Genomic DNA, 26138 nt, shown 5'->3' with positions numbered 1-26138 from the left:
CTTTTGAACTGTGGTGTTGGAGAAGACTCTTGAGAGTCCCTTGGACTGCAAGGAGATCAGTCCTGGGTGTTCATTGGAAGGTCTGACATTGAAGCTGAAACTCCAATACTTTGGCCACCTGATGCGAAGAACTGACTCATTTAAAAAGACCCTGATGCTGGGAAAGATTGAGGGCAGGAGAAGGGGATGACAGAGGATGAGATGGTTGGATGGCACCACTGACTCAATGGACATGAGTTTGGGTAAACTCCAGGAGTTGGTGTTGGACAAGGAGGCCTGGCGTGCTGCAATTCATGGGGTCGCAAAGAGTCGGACACGACTGAGTGACTGAACTGAACTGAACTGAGGAAGTATAGTGACTAAAATATATACAGACAATCAACCTGGCATGATCCTCAGAGAGTTTTCAGGGTTCTAATCCACTTTTCTTTTTACCCTTGGCTAGCCTGTACCCGACAACACACTTTTAGTACTACAGACTCCAGATCCTTAACTTTCTTTTGGCTTCATAACTAAAATGATAAAGTTTGATTAGTTGATCTCCAAAGTTGCTTCTAGCTATAAAATGAATAAGTGAAAGATGAATGCTTTTACTGATGGTTATAAATTCTGTCCTGTCTACATATGGGCTTAGAATACATCCCGTCATTCATATCTGACTGTACTTTACTGGAAACTAAAGTTCAAAAGGGAATTAGAACCACAAATGGCTTTCCCACGCTACTGTATATGCTGCAACACAGAGAAATCTGCCTTCGAGCAAGAATTCTACACCAAATAGGAAACTATTATCAATGTAACAACATATCCCTTACCACAACAAATCAGAAGCCTTGATTCAACGATTCTAAATGTGGTAGAGATTATTCCCAGCTTCATAAAAAAATCAATCACAAATGGAGATGTCCAGCTGGGAGCCTATTGGCTATACAAGCCAGGCTGATGGGAGATCTCTTAATGCTAATGCTCCAGAGTACTCTAACTAGTATGAATGTAAATAATTAATATTAACATGAAGATGGATACGGTTTCTTTGACAGGGCCTTGCAATTTGGTGGCATGCGTTCAGGGAGTGCCAACTCATTTGAATATCTGCCTAATTAGGAAGGTAAATTAGCTGCTCCTGCTGCCAGCAATCACACCACGCGCTGCAAAGCCAAGTATACGTGCCTCTGGTAACACATACTGTCGTGGATTCTTCACCTCCCAAGCCTATCCCTCCAGGAGTGCGGTGGACAACGCAGAAATGACCAAACTGTTTCTCTTCTTGGTCCGTCCTTTCCTCTCTCACCGAGGTTTGGCTCTATCACATGAACTAGAGTACAGATGGTTTAGAATTCTGAGGGCTTGAGGGGTGAGATGACGCAAAGGGAATAAAGGACTTTATTAACCCTGTCAACCTAAAAGAATGCACAACCTGAGAGTTGTGAGTTAAGTTTTATTTGGGGCAAAATGAGGACTGCAGCCCAGGAGACAGCACCTCAGATAGCTCTGAGAGACTGCTCCAAAGAGGCAGAGGGGGAGGACACCATATATGTGATTTTGGTGAAGGGGGAATACATGCAATCAAGCACATGTTTTTCCAGAAGGTTTCTTTCTACTAGTCTCGTGAAGGTTTGCTAGTCACGAGAAACAATTGTCACCATAAAGGATTTTAGTGCTTTCCTAGATGTGAGGAGATACAAGAATTAGGCTTTGAAAATCACCTCCTGAAAATACCTACCTATCTGAAGACCTGTCCAACCAGTTTTCCCCCCTGCCCGGAGCACAGAGTGCCTCATTTCTGCTCTCCACCCTGAACTCCTTGCAATGGTGTTGAAGATCAGCAGCTCATGATTTAATCCTTATTGAGGCAGATGGCAAATACCCATGGCAAGTGCCAATTTGCAGGTGATTACCCAAATGTGGTGACCACTCCCAAAGGTGGCTCAGACGGTAAAGAATCAGCCTGCAACGTGGGAGACCCGGGTTCAATCCCTGGGCCGGGAAGATCCCCTAGGGAAGGGAAGGGCTACCCACTGCAGTATTCCTGTCTGGAGAATTTCATGGACAGAGGAGCCTGGCAGGTTACAATCCATAGGGTCGCAAAGAGTCAGACACAATTGAGCGACTAACACTTTTACTCAAATGTGGGGAAATAGATGGTCATGCAAACCCTTGGACCAGGTTTTGTTCCCAGAGGGTGTGATCATATCTGATCCTACTAGAAAATGTTTCAAGTTCTCCCCTGGCCAACAGAGGAGAGTCCTAAAGTATGTGAGTTTTACTCCTCCTTCAGTCTCTTCTCCCATCATTAAGCCTCACACATTCTCTGTTCCAGCCACATGGGACTCCTTCCACTGCTCAGATATCCCAGTATCCTCCTTGCCTCCAGAAGTTTGCTCACACGGCTCCATCAGTCTAGAAAGTCTTCATTTCCCATGTGTGCCTGGGAAGTCCCAGCTACTCTTCAAGGTCCAATTTGAATCCTACCTCCATTAAACTTTCACCAGATCATCCTAACCCCTAAAATGCTCCCTTCTTCACCCTGTCTTTTACGGCATTTGAATTGTCCCAATGTATCATGTATTAAAGTGACTCATGTACAAACACAGACATCTTATTTTAAACAATACAGGACAGAGGCATCATCTTATTCATACTTTAATGCCAACAATGCATATCACCAGCTTTATATATAACTATGGATCAGCAAGAAGCAGGCTGTGGAAAAGGAGCAGTGACTATCCCTTGGCCCCATCTGGACCAGACATCTTTTAGGACCACTGCTCCCCAGGAGATCAACTCCCCCATGCCCTAGGGCAGGAGTTAGCCAACTTTTTGCTAGCACATAGGAATAACTGTCAGAGTTTGCTAAAATGCAGATTCCTGGGCCCTACTTACAACTTAGATTCAACAGTTTGAACTGGCAGGACCAGAATCGGATATTTTGCAAGCCCAGCCAGGTGATTCTGGTGCTGGTGATTCTGGGACCACAATTTGGAAATTCTGTGTGGGGGCCACTTCATGAGACAGGTACAGAGGCACAGTGAAGTCAAAGAAGTTGAATGAGGTGCTGCCTATTTTTCAAAAGAGAGAATTCTCTTTGGTGGAGAATCCAGGTGGCGCTAGTGGTAAAGAACCCGCTTGCCAATGCGCAAGATGTAAGAGATGCAGGTTCGATCCCTGGGGTGGGAAGATCCCCTGGAGGAGGACATGGCAACCCACTCCAGTATTCTCGCCTGCAGAATCCCATGGACAGAGGAGCCTGGTGAGCTATACAGTCCATAGGGTCTTAAGAGTCAGACATGACTGAAGCACTCAGCACATAGGCACACACATACACTTCAGGGACACACAGAATCCTCAACATCCTTTCAACCAGCAGAGGTACAAGTCAAAGTACTCTGGACCTTCCAAACACCAAGTACCCTAGAAGCATCTGTGTGACCAGAGGCCCAGACTCCTCCCTGGCAGAACACATACCCCAGTGGGATGCAGAAGTTATAACACCCCCACAGTCTAGCTCCCAGCATCTGTCTGTGCTGAGATGCATAGGAACCCACAAGAAGGACGAGCCCGAAATGGAGGAAGAGTTACGGTGCGGCCGTCACGTGGAGAAAGGTTTCCAGAGTTAATATGGAAAATGGAGAAATTTCTTCCTCAAAACAGAGCTCGCCCAGTTGACAATAGCAATTCTACTTTCAACAACTGAGTCAGCACCATGATGTTTTGCTCTATCCCTGCATCCAACAACTCCACTCTCACACTCTGCAACTTTTTTAAAGAAATGTTTTCATGCCTACTACGTGCCAGATATCATACTCGACTCTGAGACTAAAAGGTGTATAAGACATCCCCCTCGCCTTCGGCTAGACAAGCACAACAGTCAGTGACTGTGATATGAAATCAACAGAGTGCTGAGAGTGACATGCAGGAGGGGCTTCCTTGGAGAGAGGAGAACGGAGACCTAACCTCAGAATTGACAAGTTCCTCCGGGATCATCACGTGCAAATCACCACGCACTCTCTCTATCTGCTCCAAGTCACTCAAAAGAACTTTCCAACGCAGGGACTGACATCATCCACTTTCCCCTGGTTATTAGAGATGGCAGCTCACAGCTGTGCTCAGATGACCTCCTCACGTTTTTCTCAACCAGGGGGGCGATGTCTCCATTACTAGCCTCTTGCTCCCAGGTTTAGGGCCCAACTGATATATCCCCACAAGTCTCCGAGGGGAGGCTCAGGGTCCCTGAGGGGCATGAGCCTGCCTGCCGTTAAAGGCAGGACAACTGGAGACCCACAACACCCCAAGGCTAGAGAATGCTTCCTGGCAGGAGAAGGAAGAAACAAGGCGGAAGAAGAAGGAAGGAAGTGGCTCCCCTAAGTTCACACGATGCCGAATTCATACATACTTACACATCTACTAAAAAAATAAAGTAAAAGAGTTAAGTTGTATGGCAGTAGCAGTGCTGGCTGGATCACATGGTCAGCCATGGGAAGCACCGGCTAGCCAGCATGGGAGAGCTAGCTGATGGTGAAAGCCCTGCAACTCCACGCCTCCCACCAGCAGCAACAGCCCTCCACTTCACAGGTGTGATGACTGAGGGACCCTTCCGGCCCCCAAGGGAGCAGCTCTGGCTGCTGTCTCTAAGTGAGCCTGCTGCAGAGGAGATACCATGTCTCATACAAAAAGAAAACATATCAATGGCTAGTCCTGGGCAGAGAATTTTACCAGGCAAATGTTTGTTTTTATGAGGCATCAGCAATTTTTTAAGGCTACATACTGAGTAACTACCATCATCGATTACATTAATGGATTACCTCTGGAGAAGGAATCTAATTATATTCTTGTACAAATTGCAAAATGTAGGTTAATTTCAAACTTGCTTGGCAGCCCCCCTCGTTCTTTTCCTGAGATCAGGGACAGAGCTGTGGGTCAGGAGAGTCAAATCACTGCGAAGAAGCTGGAAATGTGAAAAGGCTTTGCCCTTTCACTCAACAAACAGGCACTGAGCGCCTTGCCTTCTGCGTGTGTCAGCTCTGTTCTAGGCGCTGGTCGTGCAGATGCAAGCAAGACAAGGTCTCATTCCTCGTGGCAACTCCAAGACTCACAAAATCCAAAGTGTTCTTGAACCCATTTAAGTAACTACTGGGATTCATTTTCTGAACACCTCTTAGGGCTTGGTAACTGTAATCCAAAAGTTGTCAATCTCTTAGCCCTGAAAGCAGAAATCTTTAGAGGTGGCAAAGAATTAAGGGGGAGTTGATGAGGGGATTAGAGGAGGAGTCAAATGACACATATCCTGAAGATGGGCTAATTCGTTTGAGGTGGAATCATGAGGCAATAGGAAAGTAAACACAATTGAAGAGAGAACTTGAGAAAGGAGAAACACAATGGCTAATAATCATTTCTTCCAGCTCAAACCTGTCTCATAGTAATGACAATTTAAAAAATGAGTTACTATCTCTCATCAAATTAGTATATGCTTGAGTGAAAAAAGAATTTTCAGTGTAGGTAAATTTAGGTAAAACGAAACTGGCCCAAGTTTTCTGAAAGGAAATTTGGCATTGTTCATGAAGAACCTAAAAAAAAAAATGTATCTTTTGAACCAATAATCCCTGTTCCAGGAATCTATCCTCAACATATTATCAAAAATGTGGTTAAAGATTTACATACAAGGGTTATCATTACAACATTATCATAACAGCCTAAAACTAGAACTACATAAACATTTAATTTTAAAGGAAAGGTTAAGCAAATGGTGAATATCCATATGGTTGAGTATTATGATGCCATTAAAACTGTGATTAAGAAGAGTTTTGATGCCAATGGGAAATGCTTATGATGTAATTATAAATCAGCTCAGTTCAGTCGCTCAGTCATGTCCGACTCCTTGTGATCCCAAGGACCACAGCACATCAGGCCTCCCTGTCCATCACCAACTCCTGGAATTTACTCAAACTCATGTCCATTGAGTCAGTGATGCCATCCAACCATCTCATCCTCTGTGATCTCCTTCTCCGCCTGCCCTCAATCTTTTCCAGCATCAGAGTCTTTTCAGATGAATCAGGTCTTCGCATCAGGTGGCGAAAGTATTGGAGTTTCAGCTTCAACATCAGTCCTTCCAATGAACATTCAGGACTGATCTCCTTTAGGATAAAACTTGGGATAAAAAATTATATGAAAAGTATGATTTAGACCATGGAAAGAAATGCAACAGGATATATGCCATAATGGTAACTCACCTATTGGTAGTAGAATTTCAGATGATTTGATGTTTTTCTGCTGTTTTACACTTTCCTATCAAGTTTTTTTTATAATAATCATGTTTTATTTTGAGCATCAGGAGAAGAAAAATAAACCGATGAAAAAAAGAGATAAGATAGGAGGAGGGGAAAACATCAGTCTAATGAGGAAGAACAGGAACCAGGGTTGGGGTGAATGGTAAGAGGGAAGGATTACAACCAGAGACTTAAAGAAGGATTCAGATGGTGGGCAAATGTTTGCTGCCCAGAATAGCACTCGATGGCGATGTCTGTCTCAGATTCCCTCCCTCCTTTCAAGATTAATAAGATTTAACATTTGGTTTCAATCTCCCTGACAATGCTTAAATAAATCTGACCTGGGTCCTTAGGATTTAAAAGTCTCATTGAGTTCCCACCATTTTCAGCCTCCAAGTTGAATCCTAGCTGGTTCAAGAAACTTATATAATATTGACCCATAAAAAATGCTCCAAAAGAACCATAGCATTTTCAAAAACTCTTTAGTGTCATTGGATTCCTCTTTCCCCCCAATAAACATAGCACTGACTGTAATCAATTGACCCTTCAGTTTAGATGCTTTCTCTAGAGATTTCACCTCACTCAAGGAGATGAATTAGATAGTCTTGGAAAGCTTCTAAAAGGGTGCCCTGACTGTTCATCATTTACCTAGAGCACAGTGAACTCTAAAGAACTCTAAATACTTAATGAAGCGGCCAACAATGATGACTAAGTTAATCAATAGTGAACATGGAGATAGCATCCCACTTCCATACACTACCAGGATGGCTGCCAAGGGAATGGACGAAAACTGCTGCATGGAGGAGACGCCTGGTTCTTCCTCCCTCACTTTCTTCATTCACCCATGCGTCATCCCCAGCTGATGGCAGCCCAGTGTCCCCAGAGGCTGAGCTGAGATTGTTATGAGACCATGTGGGGCTTCTGGCAGCTGAGATGGAGGGAGCCAGTCATTTCCTCACCAATGTCCTTTGGCCATGAAATTTTAATAAGCTCAACCTCAAGAAAGGAAAAAGGAGCCCAGGATTGTGTTGAATTATTCACAGCTCCACTCGGGTAAGGCAGAAGAACCCCTCTTCGGAGAGTAAGTAATAGCTTCTCATTGATTTTTTTTTCCCCCTTGGTGATCCCTAGGTGAGAATCCAGTTTAAATACCCAAAGACAGATGAAAATCTAACTATCCCCTTAAATCTGAGTTCATGAGTAACAGGTGTATTTGCCAACTGCGTTACGGTTGACAATTCTGTTCTCAAGAACAGTTTCAGTGAGCCTGGTATATTTAAGTTTATTTAAATATAACATACATATGAAAACTAATTTTTACAGATTAATGACCATGATCAAATAGGTCTTGTTTAATGACAGAATGAAAACTGTTGTTAGCCTTGAGACTTGAAGTCCAAAGAGATGTATGATTCATGCATTTATTGCATGCCAAGGTTGAATTATCTTTGGATGTAATGAATATACTTTATTTCTGCAAACGAAAAGAGAAATGTAAGCTCAACAAAATATAGTTAATTCTTCCCTCCACTTCAAGGAAAGCTTACTTTTCGTATTCTGAGTCCATAGTTAGTGCTAATCAAGTTGTTCTCAAGATAAAGACAGTTGCCACGCCCCTGTAGGGAGTGAGTTAGAGACCCACTCATTCAGACTTTGTCTACACATGTCAGAATCTCAACCCTCCTCCATAGAGCCACTTACACAAGCACACCCACCTACATCTCCTTGTTTCCTCAAGTCTCACATAATCCACTACTGAGAGTCCAGTCCAGCTCACCATGACCTCAGGCCTGGAATATCACAGAAGGCCCCTCAAGAGTCCAGACCCCACTCCCCTCCATCCCTCCCAGACAGATCTGATGGATGCATTTCCTAAGGCTTCCCTGGTGGCTCAGACAGTAAAGAATCTGCCTGCAGTGCAGAAGAGCCAGGTTCAATCCCTGGGTCAGAAAGATCCCCTGGAGAAGGGAATGGCCAGTATTCTTGCCTGGAGAATTCCATGGATTCTTGCCTGGAGAATTCCATGGACAGAGGAACCTGGTGGCCTACAGTGCATGGGGTCACAAAGAACATGACACAACTGAGCAACTAACACTTTCAAGATATCATAAAATCATAACACTCAGACCACATGGCTCTCAAATTATCTAACTTCTGTAAGCATCAGTTTCCCCATCAGTAAGCTGTAACAATAATAGTATGCTCCTCATGAGACAATTGAGGTTTAAGTGAAATGATGCATATTGGGGATATAATATAGCCATTGACCCAAGTTAAGCTTCATCAATAAATGGTAGTTATGATCCCATGAGGATGCAACTCCATGAGGGCAGGAATTGCTGCCTCTTTCATCTGGTACTTAGAACAGTTTCCGGTAAATAGTAGAAACTCAATAAACTTAACAAGTCAACTATTTTAAGCCCATTTCAATGCCACTATTCCTGCCCCTTTATCCTGGGCTGAAATGGTCTTTTCCTCCCATGGACACTGCTAATAGCATTTGGCTTGTCCATGTCCTGCAGTGCCAGCCCCTGCTGTCTCAAGCTGAAATCACTGCCCTGTGTCCTCTGGGAGACTGTGGGCCCCGTGAAGACCCCTCTCTCACTGTCTGGTTCAGATACTGTGCACACCTAGCATGAAGCAACTTAGGTCATTCCAAGGATGATCAAAGATGGATCTTCATTAACCAGAGCCGCAAAGCTCTGATGGGGAATTGTAAGCACTTAGGATACCAGCCCCTTCCCTTCAATTGAAAGAGGAGATGGAGCTGAGTTAATCATTCTTTTAATGGCACATTTCTGCTAGTTCTGCTAAACTAAACAGCAACTGGGTTTCAAACCTTAACCACAAGCCAGAGGTCCCTCCTCTTTATGAAGTGGAGAAGTCATCTTGACTTCCAGGAAATGAAAAGATCGCTTTGGGGCAGGAGCTGAGGGCACTGTGAATGGGAGAGAGGGAACAGCAGAACGCAGTGCTCAAGCGACACACGATGACAACAACAATGCACAACAACAACAACACAGGGAGGAAGCCAACCTGCGGAGGGAGGGCGTGCTGGCTCCGTGTCAGCACTGCCCAACCACCCATCACAGCCAGGAATTACTCCCTTCCTTCTCCCCTACTCCACCCTCAAGAGGGCACGCCCAGGAGCTTAGGGAGGAGATGGCTTTCCTACAGTTCCTTTTCCTGGTTTCCCTGGCAACCATGCAGCATCTAGAGGCTTCATGAGTGAGTCAGTGGGATGTGGTGGTGTGAGGAATATGAACACTGTGTGGGTCCCATGTGGTGTCACCTCCACACCCATGTTTAGCAACTTCTCAGTCTCAGGAGGACTCACACGCACACACCACTCTGACTGCTCATTTCCAATTTGGTGCCAGGTCCCCAAACCAAGCAAAGAGCCTCCAGGAAACATTACATAAATAGCCACATTTTACCAGCGTGAACTGAGTTAGGGGCTGAGGGGTGCTGAGACTGAACGATACCTAGCGCCAAGGACGCTCAGTGTCTCATGGTTGGTTTCTATATTTCAGCCAAGCCTACATAGGACATGTTATGGAGTATGAATTAACATTAATTAAATGTATCAGTAGCTGGGCTGAGAACAAGGGACAGAACAGTCTGAGCTCTCACCCCATTGAGGGTACCTAATTTGGGGGAATCCAGCCTAAGAACAACAGATGTAGAAAGAGGGGAGACAGCAAGACCATTCAGAGGCAAACTGCCTAGAAAGTAGAAGATACAGTCTCCAGCTTTGAAATGAGCTCCATTCTAAAACCTCATTTGTAAGTCAGTTATTTGGAATTCAGAACCCATTTCCAGAGAAGTCATATCTGTTATAAATGATGATTGGGTTTCCAGGCTGGCCCACAAAAGCCTATTTAACTCATAATGTAGATGAAATACTATACATTTGCAATGAAAAGCAACAGAAAAAAAAACCCTGTTGTGATACCAGTAATTAAATGAAAAAGAAAAACAGAGAAGTGGAAAATAAATAGCTTTCTTTCGTTTCTTTTGAATACCAGAACTCTTGGATGGAGGGGGTGGGGAGTCTGGTTGCTCAAGGGGTAAGGAGCCTCATTCACTTTGGATAATGGGATGGAGGGGAAGTAGCTGATGGTGGGGGTGGGGGACTGGAGGATGAATTAGAGTTGTTCTTTGGGATAATGGCGGAGTGGGGGGAATAAAGCTTATTTGGGAAAACAGGCAGAGAAGGGAAAAGAGAATATGAGTCAGCTTATCTTGTAAGACATAGGTGGGGACACTTGGAGCAAAGAAAGAGCATGAATTTTGCATTCACAAAGACCCGGGTTCTAGTTCTTCCTCCCAAAGGGACGTGGGCTGGGCAGTGCTGTAGCCCCCTCTCTTCCAACTGGCAAGTTACCAGCTAATCTCCCAGGTTAACCAATCTTCCTGCAATTCTTAGTCCTCCTTAGCTGGTAACAAGGAATGGCAGAAGCCATGACCAACCACAGCCAGCACCACCCCATGGCCCACCGTGGGCACTGAGCTGAAAATAAGGAGTTCCCTGAGGCTATTTCACTATCTTTTTAAATATTATTTTTTTCTTAACAGGAGAAAATAAAACTTAATTTTGCATGTGTGGGGGCTCCCTAAGAATATGAGACCCTAAGTCTTTTTAATATGAGCTTTTACCACAATTTTTGTCTTTGTTTTGGGAGTACATGTAATGATGCATCCAGACCACCATTCTTTCATTGGTTTTTATATTTAAAACATGTAGAAAATATCAGTATAACAGCAAAATAGAAAATATAAAAAGATATAGTTACTGAGTACCTATCATAAGCAAGACTCTTAATAGATGACTTAGAATTTACTATTAAATTTTTAATAAATGTATGTTGTACTACAAAAAAAGAGAGAAGAGGAGTTCCCTTTCCCCCAGGACAGGAATATTGCCTCCAGCATCACCTATTCTCTTCCCGGACAGTCTCTGCCCTCTACTTCCAACACACTCACAGCATCCTCTTTGGGGAAGTGCCTTTTCACCTCAGGAATAAGAGAGGCTCTGATATAGCACATACTGGAAACTGCAGTCTTCCTGGAAGTCAGGGCTAGGCTGTAACAGTTAGGCGAGAATCATTTTCATATTCCCCTTGACAATTTCAACACAAATGTACTCCCAGTATATTTATCTTCAAAGCTCTGAAGATGTTACTTTTTAGACACTTAGCATGTAAATCTTCTTTTAGAGGCTCCTATTATTGTCTAAACTGCATTCCTATTGGACACAACTGATAAATTAGAGACTACTTCTGCTGTGCTATCCCACTGAGGATCCCAAACACTGAAGATTCTGCACTTCAGCTCCTTTCGCAATATGCCACACTGTTGCCACTCAGCACATAATATACTCAGCCACTTCCTACTCCCACACCAGAAACACCAGATGCCAGCTCCTATCACTTATACACACACACACACACACACACACACACACACACCTGTGCAGATGGCAAACCCAAAGCAGACCCACCAACATATACAGCCATATGTGAGGCACACTGACCCACAATGACCCAGGCTACATATAGTTCAAGAGAAAAGCCTTTGAGTCTACAAAGTACCATTTCAGAGCCTTTCCCCCATTTCCTATGGGGAACCCAGTGCCAGGCACAGCTCTGTGTTCTGGTAATAACAGCATCTAATGCTGCTTGGTAGGGCTCCCCTGATGGCTCAATGGTAAAGAATTCACCTGCCAATGCAGAAGACATGGGTTTGATCCCTGGGTCGAGAAGATCCGGGGCACCCCACTCCAGTATTCTGGCCTGGGAAATCCCATGGACAGATGAGCCTCCTGGGCTCGAGTCCAAGGGGTCGCAAAAGAGTCGAACGCAGCTTGACTGAAACAACAGCAACACTGCTTGGTATCTGCCTTTACTGATTTCACATGAATCATCTTATTTAACAAATTTTATAATAACTCTCAAGACAGTATTATTACTGCCGGTTTACTGATGACTATACTGGGCTTAAAACACTCACATAGTTTGCCCAGGGTTGTATACCTTGATAGCAACAGAGCTGGAACTCAATTCAATGTGCTCTATCCTCAGTGAAGCTTGAAGTCTGTTTCTGAAAGGAGAACACCGCAGATACGAGATAGAGATTTCAAGCTAGATAATAGGAGGATGCCCCATAATAGGGGGGAAAAAAAAGAAAATACACCTCACATCTCCCATGCCATTTTGTACAATTAACAGAAAAGAAAAGAAAGAAAGTGAAGTCATGTCCAACTTTTTGCGACCCCATGGACTGTACCCTACCAGGCTCTGCTGTCCATGGAATATTCCAGGCAAGAGTCCTGGAGTGGGTTGCCATTTCCTTCTCCAGGGGATCTTCCCAACCCAGGGATCGAACCTGGGTCTCCCACACTGCAGGCAGACGCTCTACCATCTGAGCCACCAGGGAAGCCCACAATTAACAGAAAGAGATATGGAAAATGTTAAATTACCAAAGCTATAACCAAATAGACAACACAAACATGCAAGTAAGTTAAAAGTCCTGGTTACGCGTGGGAGGTACAAAACGCAACATTCCCTCTCTCAGCTCTCATCCAAAGCCCACCCACACTCTTTCCTCCTAGGAGCCTTCACTGACCACTGCAGCCCCCACAACACCCTCCAAACCAAGAGTTCTCAAACGTGAATGTGTTAAGAGTCACAGATTCCTGGGCCCCACTCATAAAGGTTTAGACTCAGTAGGTTTGGGCTGAGGCCCAAGAAATCTGCATTTCTAAGTTCCCAGATGCTGCTGGTCCATGAACCACAATTGAGCAGCACGGCTCTAGACTCTGATAGGACCTTTACCACACCAGGGAGAACCTGCTTACCTTTTCTGATAAGTGATATTGGTTCCCAGATGCCTCTCCCCTACCCTCCCCATAGTCCTACCATCTTCAGAAGCAGCCTCATCCTCAAATCCCAGAACCAATCCTGATCACAGGCTGAGACTGCTGCTCTGACTAAAGTGGTCTCCCATCGTGTTCAAGGCGTAGCTGTTGTTGTTCAGTCACTACATCATGTCCAACTCTTTGCGACCCCATGGACTGTAGCCTGCCGGCTCCTCTGTCCATGGGATTCTCCAGGCCGAAATACTGAAGTGGGTCGGCATTTCCTTCTCCATCAAGGTATGGTACCCTTGACCTTAAAACTGGTTTCTCTCCTAGTCACTTTTCTCTGTTTCTTATTCTAAACCCCTAATGCTCCAGATTTCTTGAGAACGGGTGCCTGCCTTCTGCTGGCCAAGCTTCTTCCCTATTGGATCATGTAGTCTTAAACCACCAAAGTAGCACTTACTGTATTTGGACCTGCTGACCCACTGTCTTGATGACAAGTGTCTGCTGTGACAAGATGTCTGCCCAGACATCCTTGTCTCATCCAACCCAGATTCCCTATCTCTGAGCTGTCCCTGCCTGCTGGAAAACCAGCTCCTGGTCCTGCTTCTCCCCCTCACTGCTGCAGCTCATGTGGACAGAAAGCTCCGTTGTCTTAACTTTTGAGAAGATGAGTCACCTGCCATATTGAGCTTCCTTTTTAGCACCTAGAGCTGGGACAGCTCCCCCGGAGGGCCAAGAAGAAGCAGATCCTAAACCATCCCCACTTTTCCCCAGCCTGGGAAAAACAGGCCAAGCCTCTGAGATATGGTAGTTTTGTCTTATGCTTTGTTTTTATTTCCCCTTCAATGAGTTCTTGCCCATTTAAGTGTGGAGGTCAGGACCCACAATGTGTGTGCATGCCAGCTGCATTAGCCTGCACTCCTTGGGTAGTCAATCAACATAAAGCAACAAGCAGTTTGATCCCTGGCCTAGTTGATACCTGGAAATATATCATCCAATTTAGAAAGCAGGATACCTTTTAATATCCCTTCCAGTACCCAGCAAGGGGCTTCTCACAGAACAGGCACTCCATGAATATTGAATGAGTAAAAGAACAAATGGATGAGGGAGGCCAGTGGGGTTGCCCCCAGGTCTCCTTTGTGGTGTCTGGATCAAGACGCTCGGCCAGAAGAAAACACCTTCCAACCTGCAGAAGCTGAGAGAACACCTCTAGGCCAGACTCCAACTAATTCCCAGCACAAGATCGGACCTGCACATTCAGATGAATTGTGGCTTGAAGACTGCCATGACACCAGCACAGTGGCTCTCAGGTTTGTTTCAGTAAGGGGCTCTCCTTAACAGAAAAGGTGGTAGTCTACTCTACACCCCCCTCCTCACTCCAGGCCTCCTCTCTTCCCTACTCCTAGTTGTTGTTGTTTATTTGCTTGTGTCCGACTCTTTGCGACCCCATGGACTGTAGCCCCCCAGAATCCTCTGTCCATGGGATTTCCCAGGCAAGAATACTGGAGTGGGTTGCCATTTCCTTCTCCAGGGGATCTCCCAACCCAGGGATTGAACCCTCGTCTCTTGCGTTGGCAGGCGGATTCTTTACCACTGAGCCACCAGGGAAGCCTTACTTGTAAAGTGAAAGTTAAAGTGCTAGTCACTCAGCCATGTCTGACTCTCTTGCAACCCCATGGACTGTAGCCCTCCAGGCTCTTCTGTCCATGGAATTCTCCAGGCAAGAATACTAGAGTGGGTTGCCATTCCCTTCTCCAGGGGATCTTCCCAACCCAGAGATTGAGTTGGTGTCTCTTGTATTGACAGGTGGATTCTTTACTGCTGAGCCACCAGGGAAATCTTACTCCTAAGGCCACCTCAAAAATAAACTCTCCCTCTTGTCCACTCCATCTCTACCACTGGTCCCTAGTCAGGCCACCATCTAAGCAGGTGGGAACAACAGCTGCACTTGTGTCATGATTTTAGAGTGTCTCCACACGACCTTTAACACTTCACTGTCATTTGGGTGAGGTCTCCTGAAAACAACAACGCCATCAGGACAGGTAACACAAGAAGGCATTAACACCTTAACTCAAACAGGTTCACCCACTTAGTAAACCCGCTGTCTAGCAGAAGCCTGAGGGAGTGGGACAGAGGAGGGGGAGGTTTTGACGGGCAAGGAAAGCTGTGAAGGAAAGGAGTCCTGGCCTGAGTTACAGCTGCCAGAGCAGGTGTAGGTGTATCACATGAAGGGGTGCGCATTCTCTGCCTGGCCTGTCACAAAAATGCCACGGGAGCTCTGGGAGGACAAGCACAGGGAAGCCTCTGGGCTGCAGGCTGTGGGTATCCTGAAAGGTTGCCAACGTTCCCTGCAAGGTTGGGGAGGGTAGGGGACAGAGAGATATGTGCTGGATTACAAAAGGCCAAGACTTCAGAACACCAAGCGACCTATGGGGATGCTCTGTTGGCTGAGTTCCTCTGCTACAAAGCTTCCAGAATTCCAGGGAGGGCATCTGGCCAGAGATGACCCCCATGGATGCCAGGCTTGCAAGCAGGAGGCAGCTCACAACAGATTGCCCACGCTGAGAACTCACACTGGCTGGGTGCAGATGCAGGAGGAGGGAAATGGCTGACACTGCAGGAGACATAAGCTTTCCATGTCTGGGATGTTTACCTCATTGGGACGTTTTACGTAACATCAGCCAAAAAACAGAAAGAGAAAACAGCTGGAGGGAGTCCGCTGGAGTTCAGACCTTGATTCTGAGTCTCAGATTCTTCTGAGGCCAAGAGGGGACCTCTACACAGCCCCTTCCTCCCTGGCTTGGTTATTCTGTCAGCAAAGAAGCCAGCACAATGTGGACTGGGTTCCTAGGAGAAAACTCTTGAGCCACCCTCCAAGGAGCATTGCAGCTGATATGAACAAAGAGGCAGTTATTGTTGTTATAATTACTGTTATCATCATCTCAAGCTCTTGTCTCTACACATTCATCTTGTCATGACCAGGGATGGCTGGGAAATGAGGGACCAGAAACCTAGGCAACTCCTGGGCTGTGAGGCCAGAGGTCTGAACAGGAGTAAAGTTCAGAGGGCTTGCAATGTGGGAGCCCTGGGTTTTATCCCTGGTTTGGGAAGATCCCCTGGAGAAAGGAAAGGATACCCACTCCAATATTCTGGCCTGGAGAATTCCCTGGACTGTATAGTCCATGGGGTCGCAAAGAGTCGGACACAATGAGCGACTTTCACTTTCACTTTCAGAGGGCAGATGAGCAGATCGGTCTGGAATGACCAGGACAGTCCACTGGGAAAGGAAAAAGCAAGCACCATCGGGCAAGGAGTCAACACAAGTCCAAGGCCAGAAAGCCAACGCCAACGGGGAGGGGCAAGGAGCAGCTTGGGACCCAGGAGGAGGCTGGAGGGAGTCTTAGCACCAGGGAGGGTTCAGGGGCAGAAGGGGTTAATTCTGGAAAGAGGGGAGGGTGTGGAAGAGACTATGGAAGAGGCTGGAAGAGGAACCAGGTAGGGCTTGACCAAGCAGAGTAAGAGGAGCGTGAGGCACGGAGATCCACAGCAGAGCAGCAGACAGCCTGAGCTTCTCACGGTACACAGCCTGGAAGGGGCTGGTTCCCCACCAGACTAAACTAAAAACTACAGGCCCCCAGCATAAACAGCCAGGGGCCTCAGGGTCAGGGATCCAAGTGTGTCATCCAAGGGGCATGCATGAGACAAGACACTTTTGAATTTCATTTCTCCTCCTCCTTTGCATCATGTTCACTGAAATGTCTTTGCTCCTCCGCGAAGCCTTCATCTCTGTCTGTCTCCCTCCCTCCCCCAATGCCTTTTCCCTCCTCTTCCCCTCCCTCTTGAACTACATACATATTGCTTCTGATTCGACTTTGCAAGGCTACCATGTGAGTGTGTGTTTGTGTCACTGGGGGATGGGGAGGTGGTGAGCCTTCAGGAGGACAGCGGGGGGGATGTCAGGGGGCGGAGATCCTCTTTCTCTCCCTCCCTGGCCAGCTGGAAATGTGCTGTGTGACCATCCAATTTAATTAGCTGAACTTTTGATAGTCTTGATAGAAGGAAGCTTTAAAAAAAAAAAAAAACCTCGCGCTTTTGGGCTCTCAGCCTCTTGAAAGATAATGGAGAGGATGTGACTGCAGGAACGTGGAGCCCCAGCTCCCTGATTTCCCACTGCCAGGGACAATCAACTGTGAGCTGAAACCTCCATCTTGAAAACGCCAAGCCGAATGAGAGGATCTGAGCTCACAGGCACAGAGCTCCAGAGTCTCGGGGCTCGAACCCCCAGGGAAGCCTCAGCAGCAGCTGTCCGGAGTCCCTGACAAGCAGAGTGGTAGACCAGGGGGAGAAAGGGCTGTCCTTCCCACACCCTCCAGCGGTACCTGCTCTGCAGCCCTCAGGGAGGCCCCCCGCAGGACCCTCTACCACCGCCCCCACCCTGGGGTCACTGGCGTTGCCCAAGCACAGCTCCACTCCACGCCAGCTTCTCCTTGCAGAAGTACCCACATCTCAGCACCACCCCCTCCCCAGGCCCAGCTTTCTCAGCCCCCCTTGGCTTCCCCAGACCCTATCAGAGGCCCCCCCAGACCTTCCCCTCCCACCCACCCATCCTTGCCTTGTTACTGGCTGCGTCCAGGCCCTCCACCCACGTGCTGAAGGGGCATTCCAAAGGGACACCAGTGACAGAGAAAGCAAAGGCACAGCTACTGGGGACGGCCTCAGGGCCTCCTGGAGGTGGGATGGGGACACAGAATCCTCTAAACCAGCATGCAACCCGAGCCTGAGCTTCAGAGCATGAGAAGCCCGTAGGGATGCATTCTAGCAAGAGGAGGAAGCGTCACCGTTTAAGAAGCCACTGTACTGCCAGTCTGTGTCCCCTGACCACTGCCAGTCTTGCCCTGCCACTCATCCCCTGCAGCCACCAGCCTCTCCTCACTGGCCTGGCCACACGTGCCCATCCTGTTCCAGCCCTGGAGGTGGCAGGAGGATCCGGCAGGAGTGCAGTGCCCCATCGGAGCCCACTGAGGCTGGACCAATGCCGCGCGGGGTGGCAGACAGGCAGGAAGATAAGGTGGGCTGCTCCCAGCAGACAATCAGGTCTGGGCGGGTTGAGGGCACAGTCCCTAGTACTGAAGGAGTTCTACCTTCTCTAGGGGAGCTGTTGCCGGGGTGGGAAGGAGAAATGGGCACATCCAACTCTTCATCAGAAATTACCATCTAAGACAGATTCAGAACCTTGTCATCAGGTTCAGACAACTCAGCATTCAAACCTCCATAGCAGAGACCATCCAACAACGTGCACGCGCACACACACACACACACAGGTCTGACTCTGACCTTTACTCCCCAGAGTGATGGTTATTATCTCCTTACACTTGGATTTGTAAACCTAGCAACCTACAGATTAATTTTATTCTTTCACCTGCTAGTCACAGGACCATAATGTGAATGAGCTCTCAGCCAAACAGTTAAGCCTCTCATTGGTGGAATTAACTGTTCAAAAATCACAGCATAGTTTTAAACCAAATGGTGCTTTTCTTACTTGAAAAAAAATTTTTTTCACAAGAGTGTTTGATGATCACATGCAAATTCTTTTGTTTAAATTTAAACTTTTTATTCACTGTTGGGTACAGCTGATTAATAATACTGTGATAGTTTCAGACGAACAGTGAAGGGACTCAGCCATACATATACATGCAAACTCCCCTCCTATCCAAGCTCACGTGCAAATTCTTGATGAAAATGTACATAATCAATATAACCTAAGCTTCATCAAAGGCTGAAATATTTGCCCAGAATTATTTCAGCAGAAAATAAATCAAATTTTTTGCTTTAACAGAACATCACTTACTGAGAAAAATTATTGAATATAAGATATTATGGTGAAATTATAAAACAATAACCAATTCATTAAATGAATTTATTTGATCCCACTAACAATCTTAAAGAATACAGGACTCTCAAATAAGTAAAGAAATCAGAGTTTGATTTTCTTTTTTTAATTTCTAAAGCTCCATCACAGAGGTTTGCTAATCTTCGACCATTTCTACTTTATTTCAAAGGGGGCTTATACGCCCACTTCCTATCTAATGTCATCAATATCTGACCTTTGAAAACTAACATTGACATTTACTATGCTTCCCCATGGGATACCCTGGTGGCTCAGTTGGTAAAGAACCTGCACGCCATGCAGGAGCCCACCTGCAATACAGGAGACCTGGGTTTGATCCCTGGGTTAGGAAGATCCTCTGGAGAAGCAAATGGTAACCCACTCCAGTATTCTTGCCTGAAAACCCCATAGACAGAAGAGCCTCACAGGCTACAGCGCATGGGGTCGCAGAGTCGGACACAACTGAGCACAGCACGCTCTTTCTCTTTTCTTTCTGTCTATGGTTCCCCATTGTGTCAACACTGCCAATTACACTTAGCAGCAGCTTCAGATACGACCGGTGCTCACCTGCCCGCTGATAAAAATAGCTGCTGTGGATGTCGGGAACAGCAGACGCTCTCTGCCGGCTTCACAGCCCATCAGGCTGCTTTGTGAAACAGGCAGATGCATCCCACACCAAAGGGGAGCCTCGACTCCACCCAACATGGGGTGCCCAAACTTCCGCACGCATCAGTCACTGAGACGGCTTTTATCAGTTAAAAATAGATCTGTTTGCACCCCCATTCACCACAGCAGAGGCTCACGCTGGATTCTGCAGAAGCTAAGGGCACTCCAGTTTTAGAAGAACCCCGGAGATACAGGGTTCAGAGAAGGTCCATAAAAGCTGAGCATCAGCCTCATCTCGATCTTTGCTAACACCATGTAACATACTTTCAGTGATGTCGCCACGGGTCGTCCATCTGAATTCCAGATTCTCTGCTGTGTGCACAGCCAACAAAGCTCTACCAGGTCTCCCACGAAGTGCATCTGTGCCATTTACACTAGAATAACTCTCCTTCTTGCTGAAGAACTTTCACAAGCTATCTTAATTGCTTGAAGCAATTACACTATATTGTAATTAGCGCATTGCCTTATAATTATTTGCTTTGAGAATGTCTCTCTCCACTCCTCCCCGACCTCCACCTCCAGACGTGAGCTCTTTGAAAGAGTTCTCTGTGGCCTGGGTGTCCACCATGTGCCCTAGTACACAGAAAAACTTGTTAACTGGGACTGAATTGAGTGGAACTGAATGGAAGCTGCAATACCAACAACTTCTTCAATTCAGTGACAACTCCCCCTCCAGTTATATTTAAGTGGTTATTCAACCAAGCTTGTCACATATCTTGAACATCCATTGTAGGTGTCTATTAAGTGACTATCCCAGACCAATGCAATGTGACAAATAAGCAGTCACAGTCAAGGATTTATATACTTGGCTTCTTGTATGTCTACCTCCAAAAAGGAAATTAATAACCCTTACTAGTGTCCCTAAGGCAAATCTCACATTAAAGTTAAGTATGTGGGAAACTTAGCTCAACATCTAGCACACGAGGGTGCCCACTGGACATTCGCTGTCTGTCCTCAGGTTCTGGTTTGTGCCTCCACCAGTGATAAAGCTTGTAGGGGGAACCATTTGGTTAATGCCTTCCCATCTACTCACACCTGCCCCTACATCATTTGGGGCCAGTGGCTCTAGGTAACACTCATCCAGACACCTAGTCACAATATTTTTCCTGAAACCAATGGATCATTGCTCTGTTTGTTTAATTTTACTTGTTTCTCACCCCACCCATCAACGTATGGTGATTTGATTAAAACCAACCCCAAAAGTGGAACAGACCCAGTGGGTCCCATGCACGCCAAAGATAACTAGGTGACAATGAAGAGAAGAAAGATGGTTTTGGCCTTCATCAGAGCTTTCCCACGACAGGATCCTTGTTTTCAATAAAAAGGCTCCTTCATGTATACATGAAAACTGAAACTTAACCTTGTGACATTATGTGAAAAAGCTGGAATCGGGAAGAAATGACAAGAGCACCAGAGGTGGCGTGGAGCTTACTAACAGGAAGAATGTGTTCGCATGAACCATGCCTGAGACAAAGGAGAGTTATCCTTACACAACAAGCAGGTGGATCCCCGTGGAGCAGAAAGGTAAAAATAGTCAACCAATTCTGTTTGCTCATTAAGTCATTATCTTATTATATTAATAATTTAAGTCTCTGAGAATCCCTAACCAAAATCTTTCCTAACCAATGAAAGCACATATTCTGACCTTCGCTGAGCCATCGCAGGAGAACCCAGGTCCCAAAGCCTTTCATTCTCCGGGAGATAAACTTGTCAGTGGAGGACCAGGCCTTCCCGCTCAGGGGCCCTGCCCAATTGCAAATTTCCAGTGTGATACTGCCTGCAACCATCAGCAGGTCTTAACCCACACAGAGGATGACACGAGGGATTAGCAGGTTGCCACAATAACGCCCCAAGCAACTTTGAGACAAGCTGGACTTGAATCCTAGGAGTTGGTTCAGTCAGGTAGGTGAAATCTGAAATGCCTACCAGGGTAGCAAAACAAGACCACGGATCATTGTAGAGCTGCTAATCATTTTTTGTGTCAATTGTAGAAGCAAACTCCTCAAAACTGCAATACAATCAAAACCAACTGGGGCAGTTCAGACCCACAGATATTCAGACTTTAAGGATTGCCACCATGTTCTGAGGCTCTCCACAGGTCTCCGATAGAGGTCCATCTGTCCGTCCAGACCAAGCTGCTGATGGGCATCCAACCTCCATGCCCTCCAAAGGTCACAGCCAAGGAAAGAGACTCAGGTGTACTTACGCAGAGCGTGCCACTCATCCTGGCGGATGGTCTTGGTGATGTTGAAGGTGAGGTTCCTGGGGATGGTGGCTGAGGAGTAGTGGTATTTGATGTACGTGCACCGCTCAATTTCTCCTGGAAAAGAGACAGGAGGCCAAATGTTAATGAGGCAGCAACCATGTCTGGGGCAGTTTCCAGGATCTGCTTTTCTATCCTGGGGAGAGACACTTGTTTCATATTGGGCCTGGTGACACCTACATTTTATAAATACAAGGTAGTAACCTCGACTCCAAAAGAACAAGAGAGTAGAACAAAATCAAACACCATCAATTCAGATGGCACTAGTGGTAAAGAATCCACCTGCTAGTACAGGATTTGAAAGAGATGTGGGTTCCATCCCTGGGTTGGGAAGATGCCCTGGAGAAGGAAACGGCAACCCACTCCAGTATTCTTGCCCGGGAAATGCTATGGACAGAGTAGCCTGGTGGGCTACAGTCCATGGGGTCACAAATAGTCAGACACAACTGGGCGCACACACACACACACACACACACACACACACACATCTCTGGCATCATTCAGAGATAGGAAGAGTCCAAGTGGAGGCTGACGGCAGCTTGTGAAGAAAGTAGTACCCATGTGTTTAACCTTAAGAAAATCAACTTATATGTCAAGGGAGGATGTTTGGTATCTAAAAACATTTACAGTCTGCACCCACGGACCAGCAGCAAGCAGGCTTTGGCCTTAATCACATAGCACGTGCTGTCTTGTGGAAAGGTGAGCTAGAGGGGCCTCTTCCCTCTTCTCTATCCCATGGCCCCCACCAGCCCCACTTCTAAACACAAAGCACTCAGTTCCATCTGTACTTCCTTGAACCAGTCTCCTCTCAGATTTCTTGGACAAAATCGAAGCCCCTTGACATACTCAACTGTGTGGTCCAATCAGGACCTTTTCTGAGACACTGTTATCAATCAATACAAGCTTTGCTAGTCAGATTATCAAAACAGCTCTATATTTCAGAGCCAGAGGTTCTCAAATGGTAGCCCTGGGAACACAGCATCAGCATCCCTGGGAACCTGCTAGAAGTGCCATTTCCCAGGCCTAAGCCCACATCTGCTGAATCAAAACCCCCGAGGTAGAGCCTGCAATGTGAATTTTACTAGGCGCTCCAGGTAATTCTGTTGCACACTTGAGTTTGAAAACTGCCGCCTTCAAGAATCTAATAGAATTGCCAATGAATGAGTTTATAAATCCGCCAGGTTGGTCAAATTCAAAAGGTAAGCAAGATTAGGAGTTCTTGGTCTCCTGCAGGCTCTTCTATTGGCACTTACTTATCTGGGGGATATTAAAACTCAAGTGTCAGCGCATTATGAAGAATCAGGAAAGGAGTGATTTTTAAAGGTTAGGGGGTTTAAATTTTGGTTTTGCACACGAATGGATTTTGATGGTAATCCATTTTGCACCCCACTGATTTTCAATTTATAAGTAGTGGCACCTGCCTGAATTGTCTGACCCCTGGCTCACTGTCAGCAGGGAACCTGGCAATAGGTGGAGTGCAGTAATTTAGACAGCGCCTTATTGTAAATCACGTCTGGACGACCGACCACTGCGAGTTACTGGCAGACACTCCTGCAATGGGACAGACGCTGTCCAGAGGCAAAGTTTTGAGCGAAGTGTTAGGCATTCTTTTTCTTTAAATTTCTCAGCTCCTCTGCCTCTGTCTTCTTAGCCTACAAACATCCTGAGGTCTCTCATGGGCCCCCTCATCCCATGACATCCCCCTACTTCTGTCTTCCTTCTTCCCTCACCTGCTACACTTCTAGAAAAAAATAGTCCTCTGCTTCCAGAACCCACATTCACACCTCATTTCCATAACAATTTCCATTCACAGCATCAGTTCCCATCCAGTCTATATCACAAAGCCCACGGCCATCCCCAAGGCTTTCCGGGGCTCTAGTGGTGCCCCTCCTCCCTGGCATCCAACTGGTCATCGAATTCCGACACTTTTATGTCAGAAATATCCCTGGAATCCAGCCTGCCTGTCCTCTCTGTCCCCACTCCCTCCATCATAGCTGCGAGAAAGCAATGACGGATCTCAACAGCCACACTGTGGACTTACGAGGTAGGAGAGACTTGCCAAGTGCCTAGTAGACCAGTGGTTTCCAACTTCTGTCTTGGAGCACATAGAAAAGATGTGTGCAAGACAACGGGTGGGCTGCTGAGCCTTGTCCAGCCTCCCCAAGGGCCGGAGGAGCCACATCCCCATAACCCATTTGTGGTTTCTATACGTGTCATCATCCCTGGGTCAGGAAGATCTCCTGGAGAAGGAAGTGGATATCCACTCCAGTATTCTTGCCTGGAGAACCCCATGGAAAGAGGAGTCTGGTGGGCTACAGTCCACGGGGTCACTAAGAGTCAGACACGACTGAGCGATTAACACACTTACACACGTGTCTCTCTGCTGGCACACTCTATTATGAACAATGCCTTACTAATCTTTCTATGACCCAATTAAGTAGGTGCTATTATACTCCTCACCCCTATTTTACAAATAAGAAAACGGAGGCTCAAGAAGATTAAGTGACTTGCCTAAGGGAGGAGCAGGGCCAGGATAAGAACCCAGGATCGCCTTATTGGAGTATCTCTCCTGTCAGGCCACCCTCCATCCTACCGCTCAGACCGTACCGCAGAAAGAAAATGCAGTCTATCATGCAGGGGATAAACCCCACACTCCCGGCAGAAAGTCCCAGCCCCCATTTAGCCCCAACCAGGACACACCCTAGGCTCCAGTCAGGTGCCCTCCCAACCCTGCCCCATCGAGGGTGGATCTGCTCACAACTCTGTCCCTCCTCTCCTCCCCACCTTTCTTTCACCAGGTACACACCTCCAGCTCCTCGGGGAAGCCCTGCTCACATCTAGGACAGCATCCAGCAGTAGGCATCCAATGGCCCCTCGCTCTCCCCTCCCTGATCGGGGTCCTCCTGCTGCAGCCAGCACACCAACTGGCTGTGATTTATCTATTTACACGCCTCACTCCTCCACTGGATTAAGAGTTTCTGGAGGGCAGGGACTTGTCTTCTTCATTCATCTTTATCTCCCTGGCCCCCAGCACAGGATGAGCACCAAGAACCCATGCTTTGAAGAAAGCGATGAATAATACAAGGCACCCTTTACAAGATCACAGTGGGTAAGGAATCCAACTGCTTGTATTTTATGCAAAGGATTAAAATAATGGAGGCAAATTAGAATGTCATGAATAAACGAAGGTGACTGTTGCAGAACTCTGGAAGCCTATGGCAAATACCTCTTCCCTGTCTGGACCGTGTAAGGAGAGGCTTGTCAATCACATATGAACACAAAATAGCCTCTTACCACATTTTGTAAATGTAATCCAAGGGATAACTAGGTCAATGGTTTCAGGGTAGAAAAAAGACAAAGAAAAGAAAGAAGAGAGGGAGATATTAGAGAGAAAGGGTTTTTACATGAATATCATTAGCAACCACATGGAACATATACAGTTGAGCAGGTTGTGCACTGCACAAGGGTGCCTCTCAAGCGGTACCTGGTTGCTGAAGTACAGTTGCTGCTCTGCTTCCAAAGACCTGCACCCTGGTGGGGTATGCAGGGTATATCTCAGTCAGAGAGGCTGCCTTCATCTAATTTGCGCAAAGATGGCATGAGAACTAGGAGCCACCCTACACTCCATAATTTCAAGATCAAACAAAACACTCCCTGGGCCCAGCTTGGAAGACACAAGACGGAATTCCACTGGTAACAGCTAGATGGGTGCCTGTCACTCACGTCTGAGAGAAGTACCTGATTTCCTGGCTGAGACCAGGTTCTCTTAGCTTCAAAACGTACTCAACAAGTGGCCACAGGTTCCAGGCTTCCTGAACCTCCCTCGGCCCCAGCGTACCCGGCCAGCCAGGGAAGAGGCCACCTGACACTCAACAAGAGAAAGGAGCTGACGGACAGGCACGGTGGGCAGCCGGCCAAGGAGCTTGGCTGGAGAACTTCCCAACAGCCCCGCTGGAGGCCCTCACTATTTGCTTTGCCTCAGGGATGCAAGCATCCTGCCTTTGACAGCAATTAAATTTGAAAGACTCAAATATTGCCTAAGAAGAAAGGCAAAATATTTACCCATGTGTCTGCAGGTCCTGTCAGTGTGCTGGGCTTTTGTCAATACAGGCGCCATCTGGGCACCAAATTCGTGTGCCCAGAATGTGGGCTTCCCAACACAAACAGGTTTTCCTGCAAAGGATGGTGGAAGGT

The 26138-nt window shown here is 46.6% G+C and overlaps 1 protein-coding gene and 1 non-coding gene across 2 annotated transcripts in view; both read right to left on the bottom strand.

Annotated features, from left to right (window-relative positions):
- Positions 1 to 26138, bottom strand: part of TMEM178B (transmembrane protein 178B) — a 385563-nt gene that overhangs the window by 234763 nt on the left and 124662 nt on the right. The window contains exon 2 of the mRNA XM_081534345.1: positions 21888 to 22001. Coding sequence (XP_081390471.1) covers positions 21888 to 22001 — 114 coding nt within the window. The remainder of the gene's footprint in view (positions 1 to 21887; positions 22002 to 26138) is intronic.
- On the bottom strand, positions 12630 to 12701 carry TRNAC-GCA (transfer RNA cysteine (anticodon GCA)). Its single transcript has one exon. It is a non-coding gene; the product is annotated as a tRNA-Cys (tRNA).

Source organism: Giraffa tippelskirchi, chromosome 10 (assembly GCF_054371585.1).
Source record: "Giraffa tippelskirchi isolate mGirTip1 chromosome 10, T2T-mGirTip1v1.2.pri, whole genome shotgun sequence".
Taxonomy (NCBI): domain Eukaryota; kingdom Metazoa; phylum Chordata; class Mammalia; order Artiodactyla; family Giraffidae; genus Giraffa; species Giraffa tippelskirchi.
This window is presented reverse-complemented; position numbering and strand designations above follow the sequence as displayed.